General features: G+C 37.3%; 1 protein-coding gene across 1 annotated transcript in view; it reads left to right on the top strand.

Moving 5' to 3' along the window:
• The window catches only part of LOC110158561 (protocadherin Fat 3), an 80,131-nt gene that overhangs the window by 40,849 nt on the left and 12,303 nt on the right, over positions 1 to 26,979 (top strand). Inside the window, 25 exon segments of the mRNA XM_055148250.1 lie at positions 506 to 613; positions 688 to 871; positions 1,794 to 2,014; positions 3,363 to 3,815; positions 4,119 to 4,253; positions 4,339 to 4,726; positions 6,267 to 6,463; positions 7,875 to 8,028; positions 8,662 to 8,895; positions 9,705 to 9,883; positions 11,455 to 11,668; positions 12,270 to 12,484; positions 13,065 to 13,202; positions 13,391 to 13,534; positions 14,483 to 14,680; positions 15,785 to 16,062; positions 16,590 to 16,891; positions 17,549 to 17,797; positions 18,333 to 18,464; positions 18,541 to 18,698; positions 19,082 to 19,607; positions 20,150 to 20,303; positions 22,007 to 22,163; positions 24,227 to 24,628; positions 25,325 to 25,589. Coding sequence (XP_055004225.1) covers positions 506 to 613; positions 688 to 871; positions 1,794 to 2,014; positions 3,363 to 3,815; positions 4,119 to 4,253; positions 4,339 to 4,726; positions 6,267 to 6,463; positions 7,875 to 8,028; positions 8,662 to 8,895; positions 9,705 to 9,883; positions 11,455 to 11,668; positions 12,270 to 12,484; positions 13,065 to 13,202; positions 13,391 to 13,534; positions 14,483 to 14,680; positions 15,785 to 16,062; positions 16,590 to 16,891; positions 17,549 to 17,797; positions 18,333 to 18,464; positions 18,541 to 18,698; positions 19,082 to 19,607; positions 20,150 to 20,303; positions 22,007 to 22,163; positions 24,227 to 24,628; positions 25,325 to 25,589 — 5,785 coding nt within the window.

Below are 26,979 nucleotides of genomic sequence, written 5' to 3'. Positions count from 1 at the left end.
TCCATGTAGGTCAAACAGGTTCGAATACCCTGGAAGTTATATACTGCATTTTTAAATGACTAAATATTTTTCGTTTTTCTTATTACTGATACCATTCACTAGGCATAAACTAGCATTTGCCTTTATAAGCTGCCAAACCAATATAAATGCAAAATGTCATATCTGGAAGGGCAATTGGTATATAAAAATGGATTACTATTGCCACAGTGCAATTATCTGTACAGTGTGCCTGCTGTTGATTTGCCTTGTTAACCTCATTGGGAATCACTACTGTGTATTGTTTACTATGTGTAGTTATTATTCATTGCAGGTGAGGAGTTTGAGTTTGTTTATATTTATTGCTTTGTGATAATTATCTTAAGCGTTTGTGTGTCAACATATGAGTTCTTGATATAGTATTCTTAAAATGCCTTTAAACCAGTACATTCTTTTTTTAACATTCTCAAACTGTGACTTTCCAACAGCTCAACAACAGAAATAAAAAATGATATTTTCTTCTTTCCAGGTTATCATCCGTGTTTTGGGAGCTAACTTATACAGCCCTGTTTTTAGCCAGCGGTTCTATCTGGCCGAGGTCAGTGAAAATGCTCCTCCAGGGTCAAGGGTCATTCAGGTACGACCTGTTTAACACAGTCTGTTCAGTGCTTCAGGGCTAAACTAATTGTAAATGCTTTGCTTGTGCCCCAGGTCCTAGCAACTGATGAGGACTCAGGATTATATGGTCAGATCACATACTCCTTTGTCAATGACCTGGGAAAAAGTCAGTTCACTATTGATGCAGATGGAGTTATATCGTCCAATCAGAAGCTGGACAGAGAAAACCCTCTGAATAAAGATATGGTGCTGACTGTGATGGCCCTTGATGGAGGAGGTGAGGGCCATTGAATTTTAAAACATGTGCTCAAAATTTGAGAATCATCTATTTTGTTTATTATTTATTTTTCAGTATTGTACTTTGTGTATGCTTTTTTAGAAATGTATTTTGTGAAGGCAGGGCATTGCAGGTGAATATGGTGAAACAAATAATGACACCGAATTGAACTATTAAATGCTTAAATTATTCAAAATTTAGTTTTGTCATGTTGAATTTGAAAAGTAAGATGTTCAAAGGTAAAATTACCAAAATTTCTATTTTGACTATTTATGCAATGAAAATAAACAATCTAATGTGGCGATTGGAAATGTCTGTTTTTACTGGTAAAGGGGCAGCTAAAGGGGCAAGAGGGTACAACTCCTGCTTGTATCCATATTGTTTTTGCTTTACCTATAATGTTCCAGAGTATGGCATAAAACTTATCTGTCTTCATGGAGACAAGCAGGTGACACTACTAGGTCACTTTACAGGTCATATCTGTGTCGGGGTAAAAAGGCTATGCATGTTTTTCAGGTTTCCAGTTGTAAAAAAAAAAAAAAGAATCTAAGAGATTTTGATTTAGGTTTAGTACCATACTGTGGAACATTCTAGGCATAGCAATAACATGCCACGTACATGGATGAGCTATTAATCAAAACAACAACGCTTCTTTTTTTTTTCCTTTTTGAAAGATTGTGTCAAAGAAGTGACATAATCTCAAAAGCATCCTCTGCTTGTAGTGTAGTTGTCTTATGTTGTGTCTAAGATATATTTTATTTGTTTCATTTTGACATTTAACGCATCACAAATACCAACACTGCGCCTGTCAGATAAACACACTTCTATGGCATATTTGAAATAACAGAAGAAAGCCAGTTTAATCTTTTTCATGTATTTTTGACGACAGCTTGCATCTACATTCCTTTGTTCTCTCTTGCAGGCCGTGCCTCTTTCTGCACAGTCAGGGTGGTCCTTGCTGATGAGAATGACAATGCCCCCCAGTTCAGGGCAGTGGAGTACAGAATGAGCATCAAAGCTAACGTGGCTAAAGGATCACTGGTCACTCAGATCCAGGCCACAGACCCAGACACTGGCTCTAATGGGAGAATCACCTACTCCCTGTACAGCGAGGCGCGACTCTCACTGGTCGATGTGCTGGAGGTCAGTGCATCAGATGTTTAATGGACTTTTATATCACATTTGTGCCAATAACATTTTTGGCACAGTCTCATCTTCACCAGGGTAATAGATGTTGATATTAGGACAGGGCATTGTTTGGTAAATCTATTGTGGCTATATAAAGTCTGTAACATTTTTTTTGTCTAGTTCAAATGTTGATCTAGATAATGTCACACTGTTTCATGACCTCAAAAAGTCAAAATAACCAATGTTTTGTATTGCCAAACAAGATGATATCCTTAAAATACACTATCTGCAGTATGATCTGACTTTTTAGCTTTTACGCTTGATGCATTGATCGAAGAAATATGGGAAAAATATCTTTCTTCTTGACTAAATGCATTGGGTCAGCTGAGTATAAAACTGCCAGTGCTCTGCTGTATGAGCAAACACAGTTAAACTAAGTAATGTATTGGTTTAAAATACATATATCTTTTACCCGTGCTGCGAGTATGTACAGAGGAAGAATTGCAAATAGAGAGGCTGGTGATATGGCTAGATGAAGGCAGATGATTTACTGAGGCAATTGCTGAAATGGATGAGCTAAAATTAAAAACTCAAGCAGTTTAAATGTATAGAATTTTAAGCTGCTGATCCCTTGGGTTCAGCTAATGGGAAGGGGATCCAATTATAAATAAATAAAACATTGTCTTCTCATACTTTAAAGGGCACATGACAGGTTTCCATTTTTTCTAATTATTACTTGGCTTGCTTGGTAGTTTCTGTGGTAAATAATATGGATGCCCCGATACAATACTTCTATCGGATATCTGCCTTTTTGGTGGAAATTTTCGGTTTGGCCGATAGCCCATTTTGATCTATAAATTGTAGTAAAAAGATTTACTAGCTAATGTTGGCCCAAAACATCTCATAATATTAAGCGTGTATTTTTACAAAGCTGTTCAGTAGTTGCAAAACACATTTGGATATTTTTTATCTTGTTTGTGTTTAAAGGAAAAAAATTACATTCTCACTCTCTGCCTAGTATTGTTTGATATTGAGTATTGGCACATACCTAAAGCCAAAGTATCGACATCAGTGTCGGAACAGAAAAATTTGTTTCGGTGCCTCCCTTGTAAATACTGGAAAAGTATGGAAAGGAAAGGAATGCAAGGAATGCATTTTTCTGGTGTTGTAATTTATTTTTATTAGTCTAATCATAACTATTGTGCCATTTAGACAAGCTTTGGCCTTAACAGCTATTGAAATAATACTATGTATTTCATATTATGTTTATGCTTGAGTTAAATGAGTAGTCTAACTTGGCATATGCACTTTAACATAAATTAAGCTACCAAATGTAACTGGATTGTTTTTGTTTTTTGTACAGGTGGAGGCGGACAGTGGATGGATGATGACCAAGAGCACTGTGGACCATCTCCAAGGGACCGTCTTGTCTTTTTTTGTCAAAGCTACAGATGGTGGCTCTCCCCCAAAACACTCTCTGGTCTCTGCCTTCATTCACGTGGTCCCACCGGATGCTTTTGTTCCCTCCTTCAGCCAACCACAGTACTCCTTCACCATCCCAGAGGACACAGCAGTTGGGACAGCATTGGGCTCTGTGTACATGGGTGCAGGACAGACTGGGTTCTTCACTGCTATAGCTGGGGAGACAAAGGATAGTAACAAGGAAGGGACATTTTTAGTGGAGAAGGAGACTGGATTGATTCGGTTGGTTGTGCCTCTTGATTACGAAGAGGTTAACAATTTTAGATTCAAGGTTTCCGCGACGACCAGAAGAGACCTGATAGAGGCTGTGTCTACTGTCGATGTGGAAGTGAAGGTTAGTTATGAAGGAGATGAAAATTACTCTAGAACTATTTCAATATTTGCTTGACTTTACAGTACAGTAATATCATGCCAATGTGATGGAAATAGCATAGTATGAGGTACTGAGGCATAAATCTAAATTGCAACCCCATTTTAATATTATTACCATGAAACTATTGACCCTTTCTCTTGATAATAATAAACTGGGTTACAGTTAACATTTTTCATACTGTATGCTGTAAAGTGAAAGTGAAACATGTAATATAAAATTGATAAACATGTACTAAATCTGCTTTTATTTTTCAATTATTCACAGATCCTTGACATTAATGACAATAAACCACTTTTTGAAACCAACCCTTATGTAGCCACTGTGATGGAGGGCATGCCCGTTGGGACCAGAGTGGTGCAAGTACGAGCGCTTGATCCAGACTGGGGCTCCAATGGACAGGTGTTTAATATTTATTCTACCTTGTAGTGCAATATTACGCAATGTGACACACTTTGTTGAAACTGATTATGTATTTTGACTACAGGTGACGTACAGCATTGGGGCTATGTTAACTAATTCAGAGTTAACAAAGGAAACTCGCTCATTCACTAGTACAGACAGAAGAGCCTCATTTGCCATTGACAGTAAGACAGGTTGGATCACCACATTGACCCAAATGGACCACGAATTCTGTTCCAGCTACAGTTTTGAAGTTGTAGCCTCAGATTTGGGAGAAGCGCAGTCACTATCCTCTACAACTGTTGTAACCATCACTGTATCGGACGTCAATGACAACCCACCTCAGTTTGAGCGGGAGCTGTACCGAGGGGCAGTGAAGGAGAGTGATCCGCTGGGGGAGGTGGTGGCTGTCCTCAAAACCAGAGATCGTGACGGAACGGACCAAAACCGAATGGTCAGCTTCTACATTACCGGTGAGTAAATTACAGCACAACGCCCATGTAATCAAGCCTGATATATCGCCAGCTAAAGTCATCATTCACTGTGCAGTTAGATAAGGTTGAGCTACTTAGAAATTAAACTTTGTTCTCAATAAAAGTTTTATTAAAGGTCACTTTCTGAATTAATTCCCATATATTACTAACCTTTTCCATTTTATTGGTGCCCTAATTTTCATACTAAGTACCACATAGCATGCAAGAACCTCTAAGGCAAAGGCAAAAGTGCACTTTCTAAATTGAAAACTCATCAATTGCTATGGCCATGACTTGACACTTACAACACTGTGCAAGTTCAGTGAAAGAGAAGTATTAGTCAAAGAAATGTGGATTATTGTACAAAATACCTAGACCTCTACCAATATATTTGTGTATTATATATTTGGATGTTAAATCCCACCACATGTATTCCCTTAAATTAACAAACAAAAATCTGTACCAAAACTCCTAGTTGACAACATATCTGTCACCTCAGTTAAACTTGAGTGTAGCACTGTACAACATCAGTGTAAAACAAGGTTAAAGACATTAAAAGTAGTGTAGTCTTTTGTATTCATGTTAGGTTTCTGAACGTGACTGTGATTTAAAACAGTGATAAAGTCGTTGTTTAGAAGGTCAATTTTTATGCTTTGAAAAGCAGCTACCTCGATCTGCGTTCAAACTTGTGAAGATAGATGTTTATTGATTGGGACCTGCATCATGTTCGTGCTTGTTGGCAGCTGGAGAAAGGAGTGGATGCTTTTTGAATGAATAAAACTGCCTTCTGTCAAATGTATTGAAACCCCAAGTCAGGAGTTAAGATGCAGTTGTATAGAATATAAATCCAAGAATAATCTTCTGCAAATCTAAATAAAAGGTAACATTTTACTGAAATTTCAAGGGTTTCTGTAATGTAAAAATGTCCTAGTTTACTGCCATTGTAACCAAGTTGGGACAGAAAAGACACAAGCCAGTTAAATGTTAATATTTTTTTCAGTGCCTAAACTTAATCAGATAGCATTTGTTGTAGATACATAACACTGGATTTTTAATGCAGGAGAAGTTTATTAATCGTCAGGACAGACCCAGCACACAGACATGAACCCTCAAGACATTGTGATAGTGTTGTTCATTCCTGTATAGTATAGTCCTGTCTGGCTATGCTTCCATTGTAGGGAGTATTATATCTCTTATGAGGCTGGTGGGGACAAGTGCCCTAGATACAGCACTGAAATTGAATTTCTCTAACAGCATTGGCCTGTGTATCAGATCACTCTGAAATGATGATAATTATGATTGGTAAATGCTGCATCAGTATGTCTAAAATCATTGTTATATTTATATATTTATATACTTTTATTCAAAGTAAATGGTAAATGCTCTGATTTTTATATAGCACTTTTCCACTTTCAAGACACTCAAAGTGCTTTACATCAAGGAACCACGCACCTATTCACACACACATTCGCACACAAATGTACATAGACACAGTGTAACAAACAGTCAGATAGATTTGACCGGTGCGTTTCTCTTCTAGGAGGGAACTTGCGAGGTGTGTTTGGTTTGGCTCTGGTTCAGGGCGAGTGGAAAGTGTATGTTAGTGGGATTCTGGACCGGGAGCAGCAGGACTGGTACCTGCTCAACATCACCGCAAGTGACGGACTCTACGTGGCTCGCACCGCTGTGGAAGTTACTGTCATGGACGCCAATGACAACAGCCCCATCTGCAACCAGGTCTGGAGCAAAACTCTCTAAACACGGAATAAACACAGAGCAGACGGTGCAAACAAAGGTGGTGATGAGGAGACAGTGTAAAGAAAACTCCAATTTATGATCCAGTTTATGAACTGGGCAATAATTAGTCTTTAAAATGAGCTGCTAAAAGTCTTACATTAAAGGTGCACTGTGTAACTTTGCGTTGGGTGTCCAGCATTACCTGCTTGTCTTCATGGAGTGTTCAACAGTATCTTGCATCAGGGTTGCAGTAAGAACAGAGCTGACCAGTACCTGGGGCTGATGGCATCACCTGCTTGACTTTTTATTACCATGCTGTGGAGCATTTCAGGCAAATAAAATATAGATTATACATTTATTCAGGTTTAAGTGTTGGGCATGTGGCTGCAATGCATGCAATATTCATACATTGGCAAAAGTTAATTACCTTTACAGTAACTATCATCCAGGTTCAGTAAATGCAATACATTTTACAAAACACGACCTTGGTATGAGTTCAATTTTCCAGGTTTAAATATTACATTTGGCTCCTCTAGATCTATGGAAGAAAAAAAAGATAATTGAGCCGCACTGCCCTTAGGGAATATAACAGTAATCCACAATTCCCCAATTTCAAATAGGCTAATTAGTGGAGGAAATCTCACTTTTTATTAAACTTTTACCAATTCTGTTTGAAATCCGTATCTCTACTCTTGTCTGATATTCCCTCTGTTCTGAGAGAGACCACTGAGGGTATTTGGTGTTTAAACTGACTTTCAAATCACTGAAAACGAATCCATTTGGAATTCTACCATCAGTCATTTATTATGTAAATTAAAGGTAATAAACATATTTGGGTATTTGGGAATTTAGTCTCTCCATCTTGTGGTACAAAAAGAAGGCATTTGTAAACATTGTAGTACATCATCTGTCTGGTTCAATGTTGTTCAGGTGCTTCTAAAAATTACGGTTTATTGTGAACTTCAAGAACCATATCTTTTGTGGGTTATCTCTGTATTGCAAGGTTCAGTTTCGAATCTTAAGTGTTTGAATGAAAGAACAATGGTGAACTGGTAACAGATTATTCTCATTCTAGATTTAATAGAATTCTATAATATCTTGTGTCTGATGTGTAATCTTGAACTGCTCTGTACTATGTGTCTGCAATTAACTTCTGTAGACAAACCATTTTAGCTTTTTGTTGGTCCGTTGGTCTCTATGTTGAAATACTGAGGTCAGCAAGGTCCTTTCCAGAGGCACTAGCTGGTAGAAGTGGAATCATAGAGGGCACTTAGTTGTACTCGGTCTGTCAGTGAATGTAATGGGCACATAGCAGGGGAGTATATTTCTGTGTTGTTGAAGCATTGAAATAGCCAATTATTTTAGACAGTCAATTTTAATTTCATTGTTTATACCTTATGTTTAATCTCAGGCGGTGTACAGTGCATCTTTTCCCGAGGACACTCCTACTAACAAGGGAATACTGACAGTGGGAGCAACAGATGCCGACTCAGGATCGAGTGCAGAGATCCAATATTCACTGTTTGGTATTGGTGTGGAGGATTTCTACATGGATGCAAACACAGGTAATCTTGTATTATCATGGAAAAACAACACAGGGATGATTGAACACACCCTCGCCTATATATTTTTTATTTAAGGTGAGATTGGCAGCGGCTGGCTTTAAACATTGGGCAATGTTCTTCTTTCTAGAATGGCATCAAAAACAGGCCTGCTGTATATTAAAACCTGACCATACACTTGTTTATATTTTGACTTTCTTCATGGCATAGAGCAGATTTAACCAAACCTAGCCCATTTAAATACAGTACATGGGTGTTTACAATGGACATTTTCAATTATTATTTTTCTTTTGTTATTATTATTATTATTATTATTATTATTACTTCTTTTTGCGGCATTATTTTTTGTTACCATTACCACTATGTTTCATTACCAAACATATATAAATAAAAGTGCAATATACTTTACCACTATAGTATTTAGTAATCAGTTTAGTTATTTTTGGGGTTCGCTTCTTCTAGGTGACAGTTTTAGAACTATTCACCATCCAAAATATATACTTTTAAAAAAAAATATTGTTAATTACTATAGCATTCTGAATTGTTCATCATTCTGAAACCAACGGAATGTTAGCGCTTTGGCACAAGTTACTAATACTATATACAGTAGGCTAATTTTCATTCCGTTATTCATAGGCGAGCTCCGTACAGCCACCACAATGGACCGCGAGGTGACACCCAGCTACCGTCTCATTGCTCAGGCGACAGATGGAGGAGGCCTGTTTTGCCGCTCTGACATTTCCCTGAAGGTGTTGGATGTGAATGACAATGCGCCGTCTTTCTCCTCCTCTCATTACATGTCGAGCGTGTACGAGAGTGCTGTGCCCAAAGCTTTGCTCACACGCCTTCAAGCCAGTGACCCGGACGAAGGTGAGACCGTAGGGGCTGGTGAATACTTAATCTGACAAATACTTTCTCAGAGCAGTGTTGTGTGAGTCCATTCAAGTGAGAGAGACGGTGACATAAAGCACAGGGGTCATAGTCTAGAGAAGACAACTGGCAAATGCTAACTTCATTGGCCTTAAATATTTAGTTGTGCCTGGAACAAGTTATAAATCAAGCAGATGCACTCTTTAAATGTTATTATTCCTATTTCATTACAAGGTGGTTGTTTTTCACTTTGTTGGTTTGTTCACTGCTTTGTTTAGTACTTCAGCTCGAACTTTATTATTTTAGACAAGGTAAGAAAGGGGCTAAAGGAGCAAGTGATATTAGTGTGGACTTGGCGTATTCTCTCAGTCCCAATTTGCCTCAAGGTTTTTATTTCTTAACAAGTGATTTCCCAGTTGCAGACTAGATAAGGATGAAGCAATGGCTCACTCACTCACTTATTAAGGCATTTTTGACTGACAAAAAGATCCATGGTTTAAGCTTCAGCTCCTGCACTGAATCTATGATAAGGCGAAAGCTAAAACTACCTTAAAAAACATAATTGTTCCTTTGAGCGGGATGACCATCTCCACAGATTTGATCTGTAACTTGGGCTGATGGCATCACCTGCTTGTCTCCATGCATATGCCATACTACTGAACATTCCAGACAAAGCTATAACATAACCCTGAAGAAGTGACAAACCCTCCACAGAAAAGTTACATAGTGTACTTTTAAATATGTGATATAGTTACTTTTTGCCATTTACTTATTTGATTATTTTAATTTCAATCTTTGTAAATACCCAGGTTTCAACCGCACAATTGTTTACTCCTTGTTGGATACTGTTAATGGATTCTTCTCCATTGACCCTATTTCTGGAGTGGTCATTCTCGAGAGGCCTCTAGACAGAGAAATCCGTGACTCTTACCGTCTCCGAGTTCAAGCAACTGACCAGGCGGGACAACAGGGGGCGCTGTCCTCTCAGGTTAGTAGCAATGGGTGCAGTTTCAGCTTGAAAATATTATGCATTGTGCTCACATAGCTCCTTTTGTCTAGTCATTTCAACACATCAACATGTCTATGATGTTTGCAGCATATAATCAAATGTAGATTATGTAGATAGCAATACATCTTCCTGGCTTTTCACAATCTGTTTTTCAGTCCTTACGCATGACTAGAACACAAACCAGTGAATAAAAACATGTTTGTTGACTGCGGAGATCAGATAAGAAAAGCTAAGATTTTAATTTAGATAAAGCCTCACCAAAACGGGATGGGCCACATAGGGGAAGGTGACAGTTATAGAGAAGGAAACATAGCTATAGAAGAAGCCTAAAAAGACGATACAAGCTAAAGATTAGGCTGACTTAGGCCTCTCTATAAGGTCATATCATGGCGTTATAGCTGGATAAATCTGTCATTTTTTTTTGCTTTGGTACACAATGACATTGCTAACTTTGTCCAATATAATTTCTAAGCAGTGCATAAGCTATAATCAGTATCATAAAACAGTCTTTCTTTCAGGACCCAGCGTGCCTGTTGTTTTATTTCACTGAAGACAAGTTGTAATATGTAATTAAAGTGAGGAGCATAAAAGTGTCTCCAAGGCAGAACTTGTAATAGTATTAATAAAAGAACAAAACATGCTCAGAACTTGAAACTCATATATTACTTTGAAGAAACAACATAAAACATTTTACTCCCACTACATTTTTACTCTTACATAGTTTTTTTTTATTAGTCTGTTGACCTTCCACTTAGTTTTGTTCAGGAGTACAGTCGACAGGAGACTTTTCCAGCAACTTGTAGTTTTTTGGCTTGGTAAACAGTTTATAGTGAACCCACAGTGGCAGAGAGGACATTCAGACTGCAATGAATCATACCCACAACCTTCTTGCAGAGGGGCAGGGTGCTTTCTTTACTGCCGTTGTGCATTTGAAAAGAAAAGTCATATTTTACACAAAATATTACTGTATTCTGTTTCCACTTTGTTTGTGTGTCTTTTTTCTTTGTTATAACTAGTATGTGGGACATTTACTTTTTTATAACCAAAATTAAATGTTGACTCGGAATTAATATATCATGTCACTTTTTTCCAATGTTAAATGTTTTATATTGTCATTAGATTGTCTTAATACCATATACGTTGTAAAACTGTAAAAACACTGTTTGACCAACATTGACTTTGTGATAAAACATTCTCAGTAGGCTGTTAAATTACCTTGATAAGCATAGAAATAGAGCCTACAGTAAATCTTAGGAAGTGTCCCTGAGTTATTATCTCTTTTATATTGTCACTGTTGTCTTGGTCAGTAGAACAGTGTGCCCTCTCTCTCCCCTATAATAAACTTCCTGAATGTTGCTTTGGCTATTGGCTTTCCCTGGACACATCACTCAATTGATTTCCCCCAGTCCTTCATCTTGTTAGCAAAGTGTTTAGTAGTTGTATTAATGTTTATAGCCCTTCTGTCTCCCTGACACTAGTGCCCCATAGCCGGCAGTGCTGATAGCACATAGTAAGAAACTCAATATTGCTGTTTTTTATTTCTCCCTCAGGTGGATTTGACCATTTTAGTGCTGGACGTGAATGACAATGCACCAGTCTTTCAGAGGAGAGATTATATGGTCACAGTTCCCGAAGATGTTGCCGTGGGGACAGAGGTGATGCGTGTCCTAGCCACCAGCGCGGACATCGGGCCAAACGCTGAGATCACATATAGCATACGGTCCGGCAATGAGCTGGGCAAGTTCTCCATAGACAGAAAATTGGGTAAGTACTAAGGAGACTGTGGCCATTTCAAGCTTCAGTGCAAAATGACATTGGCCATAAATTCATTAAATATGCAGTTTGACGCCATAACATTATGACCACTGATGGGGAAAAGTGAATGTTATTATCCTATTATCTTTCCCATTTCCGGTACAAGGGATATATTGAGAGCATTTTGTCCTTGAATGACTCTTTGGAAGTAGAAAAAAAAAAAATTGATCCCTGTCCAGGTAATCTTTCACTTTTAAAGGTATTGTTCCTTTCTTGGACACTAAGCAGGACTCTTGTCTAGTGAATCTAGCCCGAGTGAAAGATGGAAACTCATAGTTTAATAGATAAGACTTCAAATTGTGATCACCAAACCTAATCATTTGTTCCATTACTGCACTGTCTGGCATTAGTACAATTGGCCCTACCTCAGACTGAACAGCAAACAAAGAAAACACAAAAAATTTGATATCATGACATCTTTAGTGGTGTTATTGACGTGTTATTAAACTTTTTAACAAGTCATACCACCATTACATAATCTTGATTAATATGACTTGGTAACATAATATTTAATGGAGCGCATTGTCTTAAAAGTCTTTTCATCTTGTAGGCTCTATCACAGTGGCTGATGACTTGGATTTTGAGGTGTGTAAGGACTTCTACCTGACAGTGGAGGCCTGGGACAATGGGAATCCCCCTCTGAGTACGGCGATCATGGTCACCATTGAACTTATGGACGTCAATGACAACACTCCCACTTTCAGCCAGGACATATATAATGTTCTAGTCAGCGAGGACGCAGCTGTTGGACACACTGTCACCAGGGTAACTATGTCATAGAACAGTTAGCATCAATCAGGCAAATGATTATCACCACTTTCAGATGACACTCATGGGCTTTGTGTTTTCAAAATGAACCGTTTAACAAGTGTGACAATGGGCAATATCTATGGAACTGAACTGGAGCTAAGGATTTAAGATTCACAGTTCCCAAACAAATAAAAAATACTACTGATGGTTTTCAGATTATAGACTATGATGATGTCATACACTCAGATGGGGGGAAGAGACAGTTTTCCCTATCGATTAGATGGGATTCTCTAACATATTTAAAAGGTAAATTCACAAATGTTTAACCTGATCATTCCTATTACTGATTAGACTCTGTAACTCTTCTCCTTCATATGTAGGTTCATATTTCTGTGTACCCCTTAAATCTTAATAATTCTGGACACAAAAACATGCCCAGTGAACAAAATCTTGATCTTGATTCTGGTTAATTGCAAAACCAGTGATAAGCTGGTGGTTGTAGTGTTATACATATCTGTGCACTGTTCTTTCAGCCATTTATCTACTACTACAACCTTATCCATAGCCTTACTTACTTCTGTCTTGTGTTTGTCAGTTATTGGCCGAGGATCTGGACAGTCAGGTTAACGGCCGAATCACCTACTCCATAATGAAAGGAGACCGGAGTAACCACTTCTGGATTGACCCCGTGACAGGCCTGCTCAAAGTCAATAAGCGCCTTGACAGAGAACTAGTAAGGATAAATCTCTGTCTGCACTATCTCATAAACAATCAATAGCAATTTACTGGTTCATCAGCTCGAGCATAAAAGCTCAAGGTCACATGCCCGGCACACTCCCTTATTATGCAACTGTGACAAAATTGCTTACAGTACATGGCTTAGTGGATAAATTACTGTGGTGGATCTGTCTGTGTCTCTAGGTATCCAGGTACACTCTGTCTGTGCAGGCCTTTGACAGTGGCTCCCCTGCCATGTCATCCACTGTCACAATTAATATTGATATTGCGGATGTAAATGACAATGCTCCGGTTTTCACGCCTCCCAACTCAACAGCTATTATACAGGTAATGTTCCACACAGTTAACCACTCTAAAAATTCATATATACCTTTTATAGCACTTTTTAAATTGAATCAGGTGTTACAATGGTAAGAATAATGCAAATATGTAGATGAAAATACATAATTTGTTGGTGTTCCTTGTCAAGAAGTATAAAATTGTGTTCATCTAGAGAAAAAGTAAACAATACAATACCAGATTATTATGGGGATACTCCTAAAACTTTTGACAGATAGATTTAGGTATATATGTTTTTTCCCCTCAATTTACTTAGGGTTAGGGTTAGCTTAGGGTTAGGTTTAGCTTACCACAAATTCTACTGAAAGGGCCTTTAGACAGCCAAACGAGTATGGTGAGATAAATTAGATTTATTAGTAATGCCTTGTTGCCATTTGGAAAAGACATGGATCAGCAGTGGAAAAAACTATGTATTTGCAGTTCCAAAAGAAGTAGTTGTTCACAACATAGAATTTTAAATAACAACAGAGATTTCACCCTAAATAAGCTGCAACAAATGACAGAAATTGAGCCGTAGAAAATGACTCCTCAATTGCAAAAATTGCTCAGTCTGTAGTGGGTTGACTCAGTTGAATAATGAACAGTTTGGTGAAGCAAACAAAAACAGATCAGAGTGTGGTGGGACCAATAGTAGTTTAAACTCTATGTTTGTATATTATAATTGGTTTTGACAGCTTTGATAAATATTACATAAAAGGCTATTGAATCCGGAAAGAGTCACAAGTCAATATGGTCCTTGTCCCAGGATTCACCAAGAGTCAATTGATGAGCTCCTGGAAATACCGGAAGAGGACAAACATGAACATAATAGTTACTGCATATTTTAGGTCTTTGGTCAACAATGTCATAATGTATACAGTAAAATATATTTAGTTTGTCTTAAACAAATCTTAAGAAACTATCCAAGTCAAAATTATAATTTCTCTTTCTTTCCAGTTAAACCAGCCTGCAGGCTCTGTTCTCCAGAGATTGTCCATCACTGATAAAGACTCCCCCAGGAACGGTCCTCCTTTTGAGTTCCGCATAGTTTCTGGGAATGAGGGCAACTTCTTCACATTAGACCAGAGTGGCACCCTGAGGTCCAGCCGTGTGTTTGGACCTGATTCACCAAGAGAATTCACCTTAGAAATACAGGTTAGGCTGAAACATTATCCTGAAAAGCCCCTGTGGAGCATTTGGATTTGTTGGTTTAGTTAAGTCTTATTCATTACTGCCTCAGTCTTTTTAATGTAAGCTATTAAATCGTTTATGGGAGTCGCAAGGTTAAATATGTGGTCTTGTATAATTCTATTGGACTATTGGAATTAGAGGGAAAGCTTGTCCTTTTGGTTTTATCTCTCTTTGCCTGGGGACACAACACTTTTATTAGGACTGTCTTTTTGTGTGTTTATCTCTCAGTACCAACTAAGCACCAGTCTTCAGCAATAGTATTGGATCTTTTAAAGGAGTTAGAGGTGGTTAGTGTAGATCTCTTTGTACTATGATTTGTCGCTGAAAGCAGATGTGAGGTTTTGGTGAAAAATGAAAAGATCTGCAATTATGGTAAGAAGCCGTGAAAAAAAACATGTGATTCAAAAGAAATAGCAAATTCAGTTACTATTGTGTTCTTAGATATGTAAGATAGTTTTATGGATTTTTGCCTGAGGACATCAGATATATTAGGATAGACTTGTTATTTGTTTGTTTGTCTCTTTGTTTAAACTTTATTGGAAGTTTTCAAGGAATTAGAGATATACAGTATCTTGGGGATTATGCTATATACTGGGATTCATTGTGTCTGTGTACAGATATGATATGATAATGTCACAGTCAGGTGAAATAAATATAATAGTGGCTGAATAGTGGTCAACAGTGGGACAACATTTACCATGTTAAGGGATGTCATGATTGTTCAGTTCGATAACCATGAGTGCACAATAAAATAAGAAGAAACAGAATAATACAATTTGATGTATATACAAAAAAGTTAAGATTTATTTATTTTTTTAATCTGGGTGTTTATGTCTATTAATTTAAAGTTATCTTTCAGAGTGATTGATTTTATAAAGCTAGTCACATACTTAAGGATTTTTTTTTAATCTATTCTACCTGTTACACAATGGAAATGAAAGGAACTTGTGAATCGTCATTAAATTGTTACTCTACTCACAATAATTCTAACACTAAAATTTGATATTGTGGCATCTCTAACTAAGTTCAATTTGTGCAAGTGAAAAACTAATTTCTTTTCCTTTTTAGGCAAGTGATTCTGGTAAGCCTCGCCTCACTACCTCATCCTGGCTCTTCTTAAGGGTGATTGGAAACAGCCAGTACAAGCCTGCTGTCTCACCCCTCGAAATCTTTATTGTGATGGTGACTGATACGTTTCAAGGTGGTCCCATTGGTCAAATCTACGCCACCGACCGAGACCCCAATGATGTCCTCTCCTTTACTCAGAAATCTCCCCCCAAAAGCATGTTCAGCATAAACAGACAAGATGGCAGCATCATAGCACTACCGGGACTGGAGCCAGGCAGGTACGTGTGTCAGAAAATTGGGTCACACAAGATAAATATGCTTTGGAAACCTCTGCAATATTTTCAGGTTTCTTATGAGTGCAATATTATTAACATTCTTGCTAAATTTTTGTCAGCTGCTGAAAATAATACATCAACATTTTTATGCTAACTCAATATTGAAATCACACTTGCATTGCCCATTTGCAGTGTTAATTTAAATGTCACAAAATATGCAAAATACAATAATATCAGTAACTTGAGTAACTTTTCACTCTTCTTGACCTTACTTTGTTATTTGTGAAAAGTGTCATGATTATATTTATAAATTAAATTTTTACTTCATGTTTTTATTTATATTATACTATATTTTTTTCACTGTTTATGTCATTTATAAGATTTCACATGTTATTCTTACATGGCAGTATAGACACAATAGTCATGTTTTCTTTTTCCATTTTCCTCCTCCCCTTTTTATAACTTTGCATATTTGTGTTAAATATAATATAATAATATCTTCTTCTAAGCATGTCTCATCCCATTGGCAGGTACCAGATGAATGCCACAGTGAGTGACGGTCGGTTTGCGGTGATCGCTGATGTGTCTGTGCTGGTGGAGCAGATCACAGATGTATTGTTACGCAGTGCATTGACCCTGCGTTTTAGGACTCTCTCCCCGGAGGACTTACTCGGCCGCTACCTGGGCCAGATAAAACTAATGTTGCGTGGGATAGCCGGCTGGAAGTGGTCGCCGGGACAACCAGACCCTCTACACATCCTGGGTATACAGCCCGTGATCGGGACGCCCGATGTGGATCTGCTTTGGTCCTTGGAGAGACCAGAAACAGCAGGTAGTAAATAACAAATAGATTACTAATTAAGTGATATTTGGGGGTAGTTTTAGTACAATTTAGGACTGCAAATGTATTTATTTTTGTGTTATTACTTGTTATATTGTCTGCTCTAAAGTACTATTAAGTATTTTCTTAATCAGCACAACAATGTAGTGTTTGTTTTTGCTTCTCATAAAACTCTTCATAATTTGGTGTGTGTTTACATGCCCTAAAGGATTGGATTTTTAGAGAAACTGTTGTATTTCGAAGACAAACACTGAATTGTAAAATAACATTTTCAATTTTTTTTGCCACATTTGTTTGCTGTTTTTTGCATAATTTTCCTTATCAAAAGCTGCACAGGTGTGAATAATCAGAAAAAAAAAAAAAAACAGATACTCAGATTGGATGTAACCTGCTGCATGATATTTCAATAATCTGATAACACCAGAAACCAGATAATGATTGGATTTTTGCAAAAAAACATAGCTATTGTATAATTGATGAATGCTGAAGGTAAACTGATCCGATCCAAAGTTGGAACCAGGGAATGCATATGTTTTTTAGAACATAAATGATAATCAGTAGCTATGATGTAAAATGTATCCATGAGTAGTTTCCTTTGTTCATAATTTTGAGTATAAATGTGTACATTTTGTTTCCATTTTTTTACAGGTAGTGGATTTTTCTCACAACCGGAAATGTCCTTAAAGCTGGAGGAAGCGTCTTTAAAGGGGCAGATCCGGGGAGTGCTTTCCGGCGCTGTGCTTCTGAGCAGTGCATGTTCTGGAGATCTGGACTGTAGAGACCAAGTGTGCGAGCCAAGTCTAGTGATGGATGGGACATCTCTGGTGACCTACAGCACAGAGAGGGTCAGCCTGGTGGCACCGAGATTTGGACGAACCGAGACATGCACCTGTCCTGGTAGATTTTTTACATAATAATCACAGTGGACTAGAGCTCTTAAGAATAATTTGGTAAAGTAATGATTGTAGTGTTTCAAGTATCTGCAAGAACTCAAATAAAACATGTGATTTGTGAGAATTATGGAGGAAAAATAAGTTTATTCTGATCAGTCCATACTTTGAAAAAAAATTAAATGTTTATGTCACATTAAGTTAGGGTTTATGGAATGGTAATAAAAAGTTTGGTCCTGATGTTAATAATCTTGGTAATAATAAGTACACAATTATGAATATCACTCAGTTTAAACTTAATATGAATGAGTGCATACATATTTTGAATGTCACATCACAATGTCAAATAGCATATTTAACATTTCTGTCAGTGTGTCAAGTTATTTTCTTTTTAATATGTCTCCACATAGTCTTTTTAATTTGTATGCTGTGGTACAGTCCAGGTTGTTATTAGCTAATGCAAGGGCCACAATGTCTGATATTGTTAGAAACCACTACATAGTACATTCTGTAGTAGTAGTAACACACAATTTCATTTATAGGAGGGATGTGTCGCGCTCCACTAGAGCTCTGTGAAGGCCAGTCCTGTCCTTCAGACATGCAGTGTGTACGCCCTGGTCCTACAGCGCCCTCTGTCTGCCAGTGTCTGCCTGAAAGACTGGACAATTGTGCAGGTACAATCACATACTGTAAGACACTTACTCTCTACTGATTTGGAAATGTCAGATTCATAAACTGATATTACCACAGGTCAAACCTCCTTGAGTTTTTCTGGAAACAGTTACATCAAGTACAGGGTAACAGAGAGTGGTCAGAGTGGAGAAATGAAACTTGGTCTGAGGATCCGAACCCTTCAGAGACGAGGGGTGATCATGTTCACGCGTGTTAATCCCTGTACAATGCTTAAGGTAACATTATCTTTATCCTACTATTACAGTGAATTTACTCTATTGTTTAAAGTAAACATGTTATGTAAAACTTCTCTAAACCATATTGAATTGTTTCTCCTCCTCATTTACTCACTTAAATTTTATTTGGAGTGATTCATGCATGTTTGAGTAATCTTTATTCTCCTGCATTCAAGACCCCATTACTCCATTTGTAGCAGCATACCATAAAGGAGAAAAACAGTTCAACCGTTTTCAGCAAACCTCTTTCTTTGCCATTTTACATCAATATTATGATTTAAAATGTCGCAGATGTCATAGATTTAAACTATATATCAGACAAAAGCTTAATATGTCTTCTTGAATTTATTTTAAATAGCTAACCTTTTCTTCTGGTTTGACAGATTGAGGGGGGTCGTCTGTGGTTTCAGTTGGATTGTGACAACACTCTAGGCATTATGGGTATTTCTGGGAGGCCCATAAACGACGGTCTATGGCATGCTGTATCGCTGGAGTTGACCAGGAACTACACGCTCTTGTCTTTAGATGACAGCTACGTGGAGCGGCGCAGAGCAGCCAGAGCCCCTGTCCGCCTCTGGCCTTTGGCTCCAGACTCCTCCTTCTTCTTTGGGGCCCAAGTAAGAGCCCCAAATGGTTTAGGAGAAAGGCCGAGTCCTGGACCGAGCAGGGGCCAGGCTGAACTTGGTGATCGTGTGACAAGGGCTCCACCTAGAGCCCAGGATGGTTTTCAGGGCTGCCTTGGTTCACTGACGCTGAACGGAAACGAGCTGCCTCTACAGAACAAGAGGAGCAGATACGCAGAGATAGCCGGTGTGAGCGAGGTCAAACTGGGATGTGTGCTGTACCCGGACCCCTGTGTCAGTCAGCCCTGTCTCAACGGCGCCATCTGCAGCAGCCTGCCCTCTGGAGGTCTGTAATATAATCAACTGGTCTGTCATCTCTCCATATGGCTGTGAAAATTATACTTATTTAATTTTTTTTTTTGTTTACTTTTATGTTCAAGTGATAATGCTAATTAACTGCACAAAAATATGGAGAAAAACACATGGATTGTTTTTTTTTCTAAATTATGTATATTATTTGATACAAAAGGAGTATGCTTGTTAATAAAATGAATCACATTTTACAGGTAGCGGTTCATATACTTTGTCAAAGTCATATTTAAACAACTATGATATGAATTCAAATTAAACATATTAGGATAAAATATACCTTTTGAGTAAATGTATGAAAGCTATATGTAGCTTAAAGATTTTCTTTTTAGTGAGATGGTCTATAAAATGCATTAATTTATTAAAGTTAGAGACTATTCTCGAACTGAAAAAAACTGAGACTGACATTTAAAAATAGTTATTTTAGAGAGATGTTTTTATTGTGAGTAATCAATTACAAAACAAAATTTGAAAGCATCTTTTAGTGTCATGGTATTTCCCTTTTTCTCCCCCGAACAGGCTTCAGGTGCAGTTGCAATGCAGGCTTCACTGGGGGGCGCTGTGAAGTTGAGCTAACATCCTGCATGCCAAACCCGTGCCAGAATGATGGTGACTGTAAGCCTATGGGCAATGCATTCTTCTGCTCCTGTCCCAAAGGACTGGGGGGTCTTACGTAAGTAAAAATGCCCCTGCAAGTACACACATAAACTGATGCTTTAGGCTTTAATTACTCACTGTGGAAATCATAATGGACAGAAGACACACATTTCTCCTGTCACTTATGGGAACATGACTCAATAAAACCCATTCATCAACAGAAATTAGCACTCTACCTCAGCTGTGTTGCTTTCTGTGTTCCTTTATGAATTCATTTAGTGGTTCTTATTTAATTCCAAATCATTTTTTGTGGAAAACCTATAATTATTATTTCACTGCTGTTCTAATTACACATCTAATTGTCTGTGTAACCCCCATGCTGTATTGAGTAGTTAACACCAAACTCCAGAAGGGGGCAGTTTTTTCGTACATTTTAAATTGTGTGGTTATAATTTTCAAAGCAAAAAGATATATTGAAATCACATATTTTAAATTTACAAACTTTTTCAAAACAACTACAACTACAGGCTTCTCAGATACAGATACAGCCACTGAATTTGAAAATGAAGGTACATTTTGTAAAGCACATTTATAAGTTTGTTTGTAGCTGTAAATTTTCAAATATTTGATTAACTAAATTATTTTATTTTGTCTAAAATGTAGAAGATATTTTTTTGGCAAGTGTGCAAATAGTGCATACTAGATTAATGTGACTTAAGCTTTCCAAGTGCATATGTGTTCAACAGTGGAAGTGACAGTCTTCAACATTGTGCTACCCTTGAGGAAAATAAGTTTGAAAATGAATCTATTAGTATGTAAAATATTTATGAGAATCCCAGATAACGTAGGACAACTGTAATCTTCAGTCAGTCAAGTGCTCATACATAATGGCACTACAAGAATGCCGCTGTAGGGGCTTTTCGCCTCTTATAGCACATTTACCCCCCTTTGGAACTCTATCTGTAAACGATAATTGAAAAGCAACACATGCATTTTGCATATCCCAGCAGGACGACATACATGAAATGATGAGATATGGATACTCGTGATGTGAAAGTGTAATCCTGCCACTGAACAGAAGCCCATATCTTAAGAGCAAAACAGCTAAGGTTGTTCTAGCAAGGACTCAAAAAGTGCACTCAAGCAGGCCTAAGAAGAACAATTACTGAAAGACAAGTGTTATATCATTATTATTTTTATCATTATTATAATTTTTACTTGTTGTCTCAAACCTACAAGTTACAGTAGTTCGAAAATACCAGTCATATTGGAACATTTTAATCATGTACAAATTGATTAATAATCCTGCAGATATTAGACCCAGATACTAACCAGTACTAAAAGGAATTGAAAGTGAAACTAGTTTATTTATATATTTTTTTTTAATAAACAGGACAAAATTGGAAATAGTTAGAGTCATGACAGAGTTTATTTGAGACTACAGTGTAATATTAAAGACTACTATGATGATTCTTGTTGTGGACTGCATACTATTATGTAAATAAAATTTGCTTATTTTTATCATTTTGGTATCAAATTGGTATCAAGCATAGAACCTTTTCTTTAGCAAGAAATCAAGTTTAAAATGTTGTACCGTGACAACACTAGAATGCATAATTTATTAAAGTCTACCTACTGCAATAAATCTCACTGATTACTACATCGTAAAGTGTAGCAAAAAGAATGGACGCATCCTTGAATATAATACCTTCATTTAGCCTTTGTAATGATTGTTGATGGTGCCTCCCATGCCATTTATCTGTCTGTACTTGTCTGCAGATGTGATGAAGATGTTGATGAATGTGACGAAGAGGAGTGCAGTGATAATGGGGAGTGCATCAACACATTTGGGTCGTTTTTCTGTAACTGCACAGAGGGCTTCGAGGGCGAGCTCTGCAGTGATGAGGCACCTGGAGAGCTGCTAGACGACACACAGGTACAAGATACAGGCCCTATATTACGTTATTTTCTGATGTTGTAATGTTGTTTCCTCATTACAATACCTGGAGTTATGTTTTGTTTCATTCATACATGTTTAACACACAGACCCTGCATATTTAGGCTGAGTTGTTCTATCAAAAGGAAATCACTCTGTTCCACCTTGTGATGTCATGTGGTAATACAGGAAGTGCACCACTGTGTTTTTAAACTTCATATACCTTCACCAGAATCATTTATATGATTTCACCCCTGGAATTGCCTATCTCTACTAAACCAAAGGTAAAAGATTTAGCTGTCAACTTGAAAACTACTGCTTCATGACATCACAAGCTGGAACAGAACATTTTGTAGGTTTAGAGATGCAGACAGACTAATAATAAAGGGTTACTCAAATGTCTGTGAATGGAACAAAACACATCTCCAGGTATGTTTTGGAGGAGGTAATGAAATTATAACATAGCTTAAAGCCCATAAGAATTAATTTTGTGTAATACAGGACCTTTTTAAAATTGCAATACATGACTAAAATGACTAAAACCTCAAAAAACAAGGGGAAAGAAACAAAATTAAATAGCTGTTTTATAGAATATGCAAGCAATTAAAGTGATTTTAGTTGATAATACTCCATTTTATGATAATTATAAATGTAATAAAATGCTTTGTTTACACATAATTTTATGTTTAATGCATCATGCCTGTGGTTAACAATGTAAAATGAATCAATGAACGAAACAGAATTTGCTACTTAAAATGGCTTTTGTTTCTTTGCTTGCTTATTTTTGCATTATGTTTCGTAATTGAACTTGGTACAGTGGATCAGGCTGAGAAGAATTCTGAGTGAGCAGCGGCCTCCAAAACGTTTGCACAAACTTGTCTTTGTCTTTGCAGTGACTCAATGAAACAGGACATCTTTTTTTTTTTTTTTTTTTTTTGAAGATTTTATGCTGTTATTGACTTAATAATCACATTTACAACAGTGAGACTGCAAAGACAAGATGGACCTTGTTTTCTACTTGTGTAAATATAAAACTTTGATGGAAAAGTATTTCTCTGTGTAGATATTATTGTTTTCCCTGCAGTATCTCCAAAAAGAAAAGCAGGAGACAGACACTTTACCAAGTTGTATAATGCATCGTGAATTTTTTTGTTGTTGTTTAAACCTTTTGTTGCTCTGTCTTAATTAGTTGGAAATACTAATAAATTAAAAGTAACAAACTATTAAACTAATAAAGGTAATTTTATGATGTTAAAGGTTATGACTGTCCAAATAAACATCCTGTACATTAAGCTCTGTAGATTATGATTGCTTTTAGAGATAATTTGACCTTGGAGACTGAAAAATTTTAATGTTCTAGTTCATATTGTACATATTTGAATTTGCTTTAATTTGTGTCTATAGAGGCCTTTGATAATTAGAGACCATCAGTGTGTCCATGTGTTACCCATAGATTCCTTGAGAATGGGGAGAAATCAATACAAAGCGGTAGGAATTGATTGCTCTTCTTTGCTGATTGCGAGTCTTTTATACAATTTGTAGAATCAGTTTTTAGACAAATTGTTCCTTAATAGCACCATACTGGCCCTTGGCCCAAGATCCGCTTGGGGGGTGATGACACATAGATAAGCCATGCAATCAGATTTGTTTATTTCAGTGTTTCAAAAACAAAGTGTGAAATGAAGGAGCATCCATCATTTAGAACAAAATCACCGGTTTGGTTCCTCGCTCATTGATTCTGCAGAAATCCATCATTGTTTTCAGTTCCATCTTTTTTTTGCTTTGTTTTTTTGTTTTTTTTCCCACTTAAGCAGCCATATTGGCTATATGGCTAATCCATCTGTCTGTCAATAGTTGAGCTTGGGAAAATTTGCGACTGTATTGGAGAAGTGAGTATTCTGTGTCCCAGGCAAACATACTGTAGACAACTAGAGTAGAGTGTACAGTACTGTTGAAAAGTCTTAGACTAGATGATTTTATGCTCTCCTCTTATTGACTTTTTCTTTATGATAAACACTTCTTCTGCCTAAAAAAACTGTACTTTCTTTTTGTATGTTTTTCAGGCTGAGCCCCTGTCATACGTGGGACCAGGAGAGATCATTGGCATCGGGGTGCTTGCTTTTGTCATCCTCCTTCTCCTCGTTCTTTTCGTCATATTTCGCAAAAAAATCAAATTTAGGAAAGACTCCGACTCTGGACCATCTCAGACCATTTTGGGGGTCTCTGCCATCTCCACAGAAACGAGCTACATGCTGCACAAGACTGGGATGGGTGCAGAGGGCATTGAGTTTAAAGCAGTGCGGGTGTCTGGCTCTCCAGGGACAAGCACATATGGAGAGGTGGGAGGAAGCACAGGTGGTCCTCCTCAGGTCATGGTGCGCCCCAATGCCCACTCACCCCTGCCTGGAGCTCTGGGCGGCTCCACACTGAGAGGAGATAAGACTGCACCAAGTGACGGCAGTCAGGTAAGCAAAGAGAATGACTTCCATCATGACCATTTTCAAACTTTTAGGAGTGTTATTTTTTTATTCTGACAGAATAATCCAAATGTTTCAGCATTCACCACACAGGGCATTACAAACACCTTTCCTGTATAAATTATGAAATCCCAAATAAAGTGTTTTTATTTTAGTGAAAAGCTTAGGGCTATTCATTATGCAAATAGGACTCATTTGGGGGTAAAATTTAATATTTATAATAATTTGACAATCTTGATAGATAGATAAATAGATAGAAAAATAGTTTATTTATCTCAAAGGAAATCAATTTTGATTTGGCTTTCTTTATTTTTATTTTGAAGTTCTCACAGCTGCCAAATTATTAAATGCAAGAGGCTAAGAATAAAAAATTAACAAAAATTTTTAGCAAAAGCTATTAAACCTAGACTAAAACTGAAACAATGTTATATACTAAAATGAAGTACTATGTACTACTAAGTTTTCTGGTCAAGGTTTCGTCACCTGCTTGTCTCGTTTCTATTTCCATGGAGATAAGCAGATAGCGTCACCAGGTCAGATCTAAGTTGCATACACTCCCATCAGAAAATGCAGCATAGTGCACCTTTAGGTGTGCATGATGATTTAATTGTGATCCAGATTATAATAAAAATGTAATGTGATATTTTTGCGCATATAATAATTGTTTGTCTTGCCCTCTTGTAGATGAGCAGTTTCCTGTCCGACATGTCTAACATCAGCAGAGGGGCAAACAGACGAGGGATCGCTGTATGCAGTGTTGCTCCAAACCTGCCACTGTCTTCCCCGCGGCGCCCGGAGCTCAGCCCAGTGCATAAGGTGTCCTGGGAAGTACCACCTCCCAGACAGGACAGTCCACAGTCTGACCCTCCCAACAGAGACCAGAGAGAAGAGCAGTGGAGCCACAGAGCGTTTGAGATGGAGCGAACACACAGGGAGACCAGTCCACGGGGTAAGACCGGTAGAGATTTAACAAATACTGAGAATGAAAAGGCATTATGCCAAAAAAGTAAAAATATGAGGTGCAAATGGATGTGAATTCCCATAAAGTTATTTTTTATGAGCCATTACTTTTTAATGACTGAACCTAGTGACTCCAATTCTGACAATTCTGACATGAGGTGGGCAATATATCATCAACAAGATAATAACAAAAGTTGTTTACTCAAAAACAAGAAGCAAGGTTATATTCCTGCACTTTTGTGTTTAATTACACTGTGTAACCACTTTTTTGTGGTACTTCAACATCAACTACATTTGCCAGCACTGAGTAGTTTGCTCAGGAGGCACAGTCTTAAACAAATACTTTACACTGCAGTGATGGAATCAATAGACACGTAATACATGTTTACAATTCCACTTTATTGGACAATAAAATGCAATAAAGTAAAAGAAGTAAAACTGGAATTGAAATGTCATTACCACAAAAATCTACTTCTAAAACAGTAATTTGAGTATTTTTAATCAATTTCTCCCACTTCTGATCACATGCATCAACATGAGCACACTCTGACACGTGCACACTCACAAACTTCAGATCATAAAAGGCACTGAGTACAGAGGCTGAGCAGTCATTGTGCAGCACCACACCATCTCACTTCACTTTGAGCCTATTTCACACTGATCTGTGCTTTTTGATCACACACATCAAAGAAAATGGCCTAAAGTAATAAGCAAAGTAATATTTTTATATTCATTTTCATTTTAAATTTCTCTACTTATCTCTTCGAAAGTACAAAATTTTGCTATGTGGTGACAAAATTGGCAATTATGTCCGTGTGGTTTTCCAGAGTTTTGAGACATGCTGTGTGCACTTCTGTTTCAATGGTCAGGGTAATCAGCCAGCACTGATGTCCTGTGTTCTTACCTGTCCTACTTTTTCCTTCCTCCCAAAGAAGTTATAAAATCAAAGTAATTCAAACTTGTCCACTTGAAGACATTTTTCGACTGCTCTTCCCCCACAACAAATAGACAGAGTGTTTGAAAATAACTTTTATAAAGCTCACACGGCCTGTTAAAGGGCTGCACTGCAAACGGGCACAAGGTGATGCAGCGTTTTTCCTAGTTTTGTCTACTTGTCCTTTCACTATTGATTTGCAACATGATGAAACCTTTGTCTCAGAGTTATTTATCCTCTTACAATGAGTACAATATTAAGTTCTTCAGATTTCAAAATACAATTGTGCAAGAAGAGAAATTGCTGGTCCCAAGCCATTGAAATTTTTTTGTTACTTAAAGACAGTTTATTTCAGTTCATTATGCTCTTTGTTATTAAAATCTATTCTCATAATGTTATTTTTAAGATACTGTGTTGAGGCTTTTTCTCTTTTGAAACAAGAAAG

Source organism: Boleophthalmus pectinirostris, unplaced genomic scaffold, assembly GCF_026225935.1.
Source record: "Boleophthalmus pectinirostris isolate CB_2022bp ecotype Guang Dong unplaced genomic scaffold, ASM2622593v1 HiC_scaffold_12, whole genome shotgun sequence".
Classification (NCBI taxonomy): domain Eukaryota; kingdom Metazoa; phylum Chordata; class Actinopteri; order Gobiiformes; family Gobiidae; genus Boleophthalmus; species Boleophthalmus pectinirostris.
Note: the sequence above shows the minus strand (reverse complement) of the source record. Positions and strands in the feature narration are given on the sequence as shown.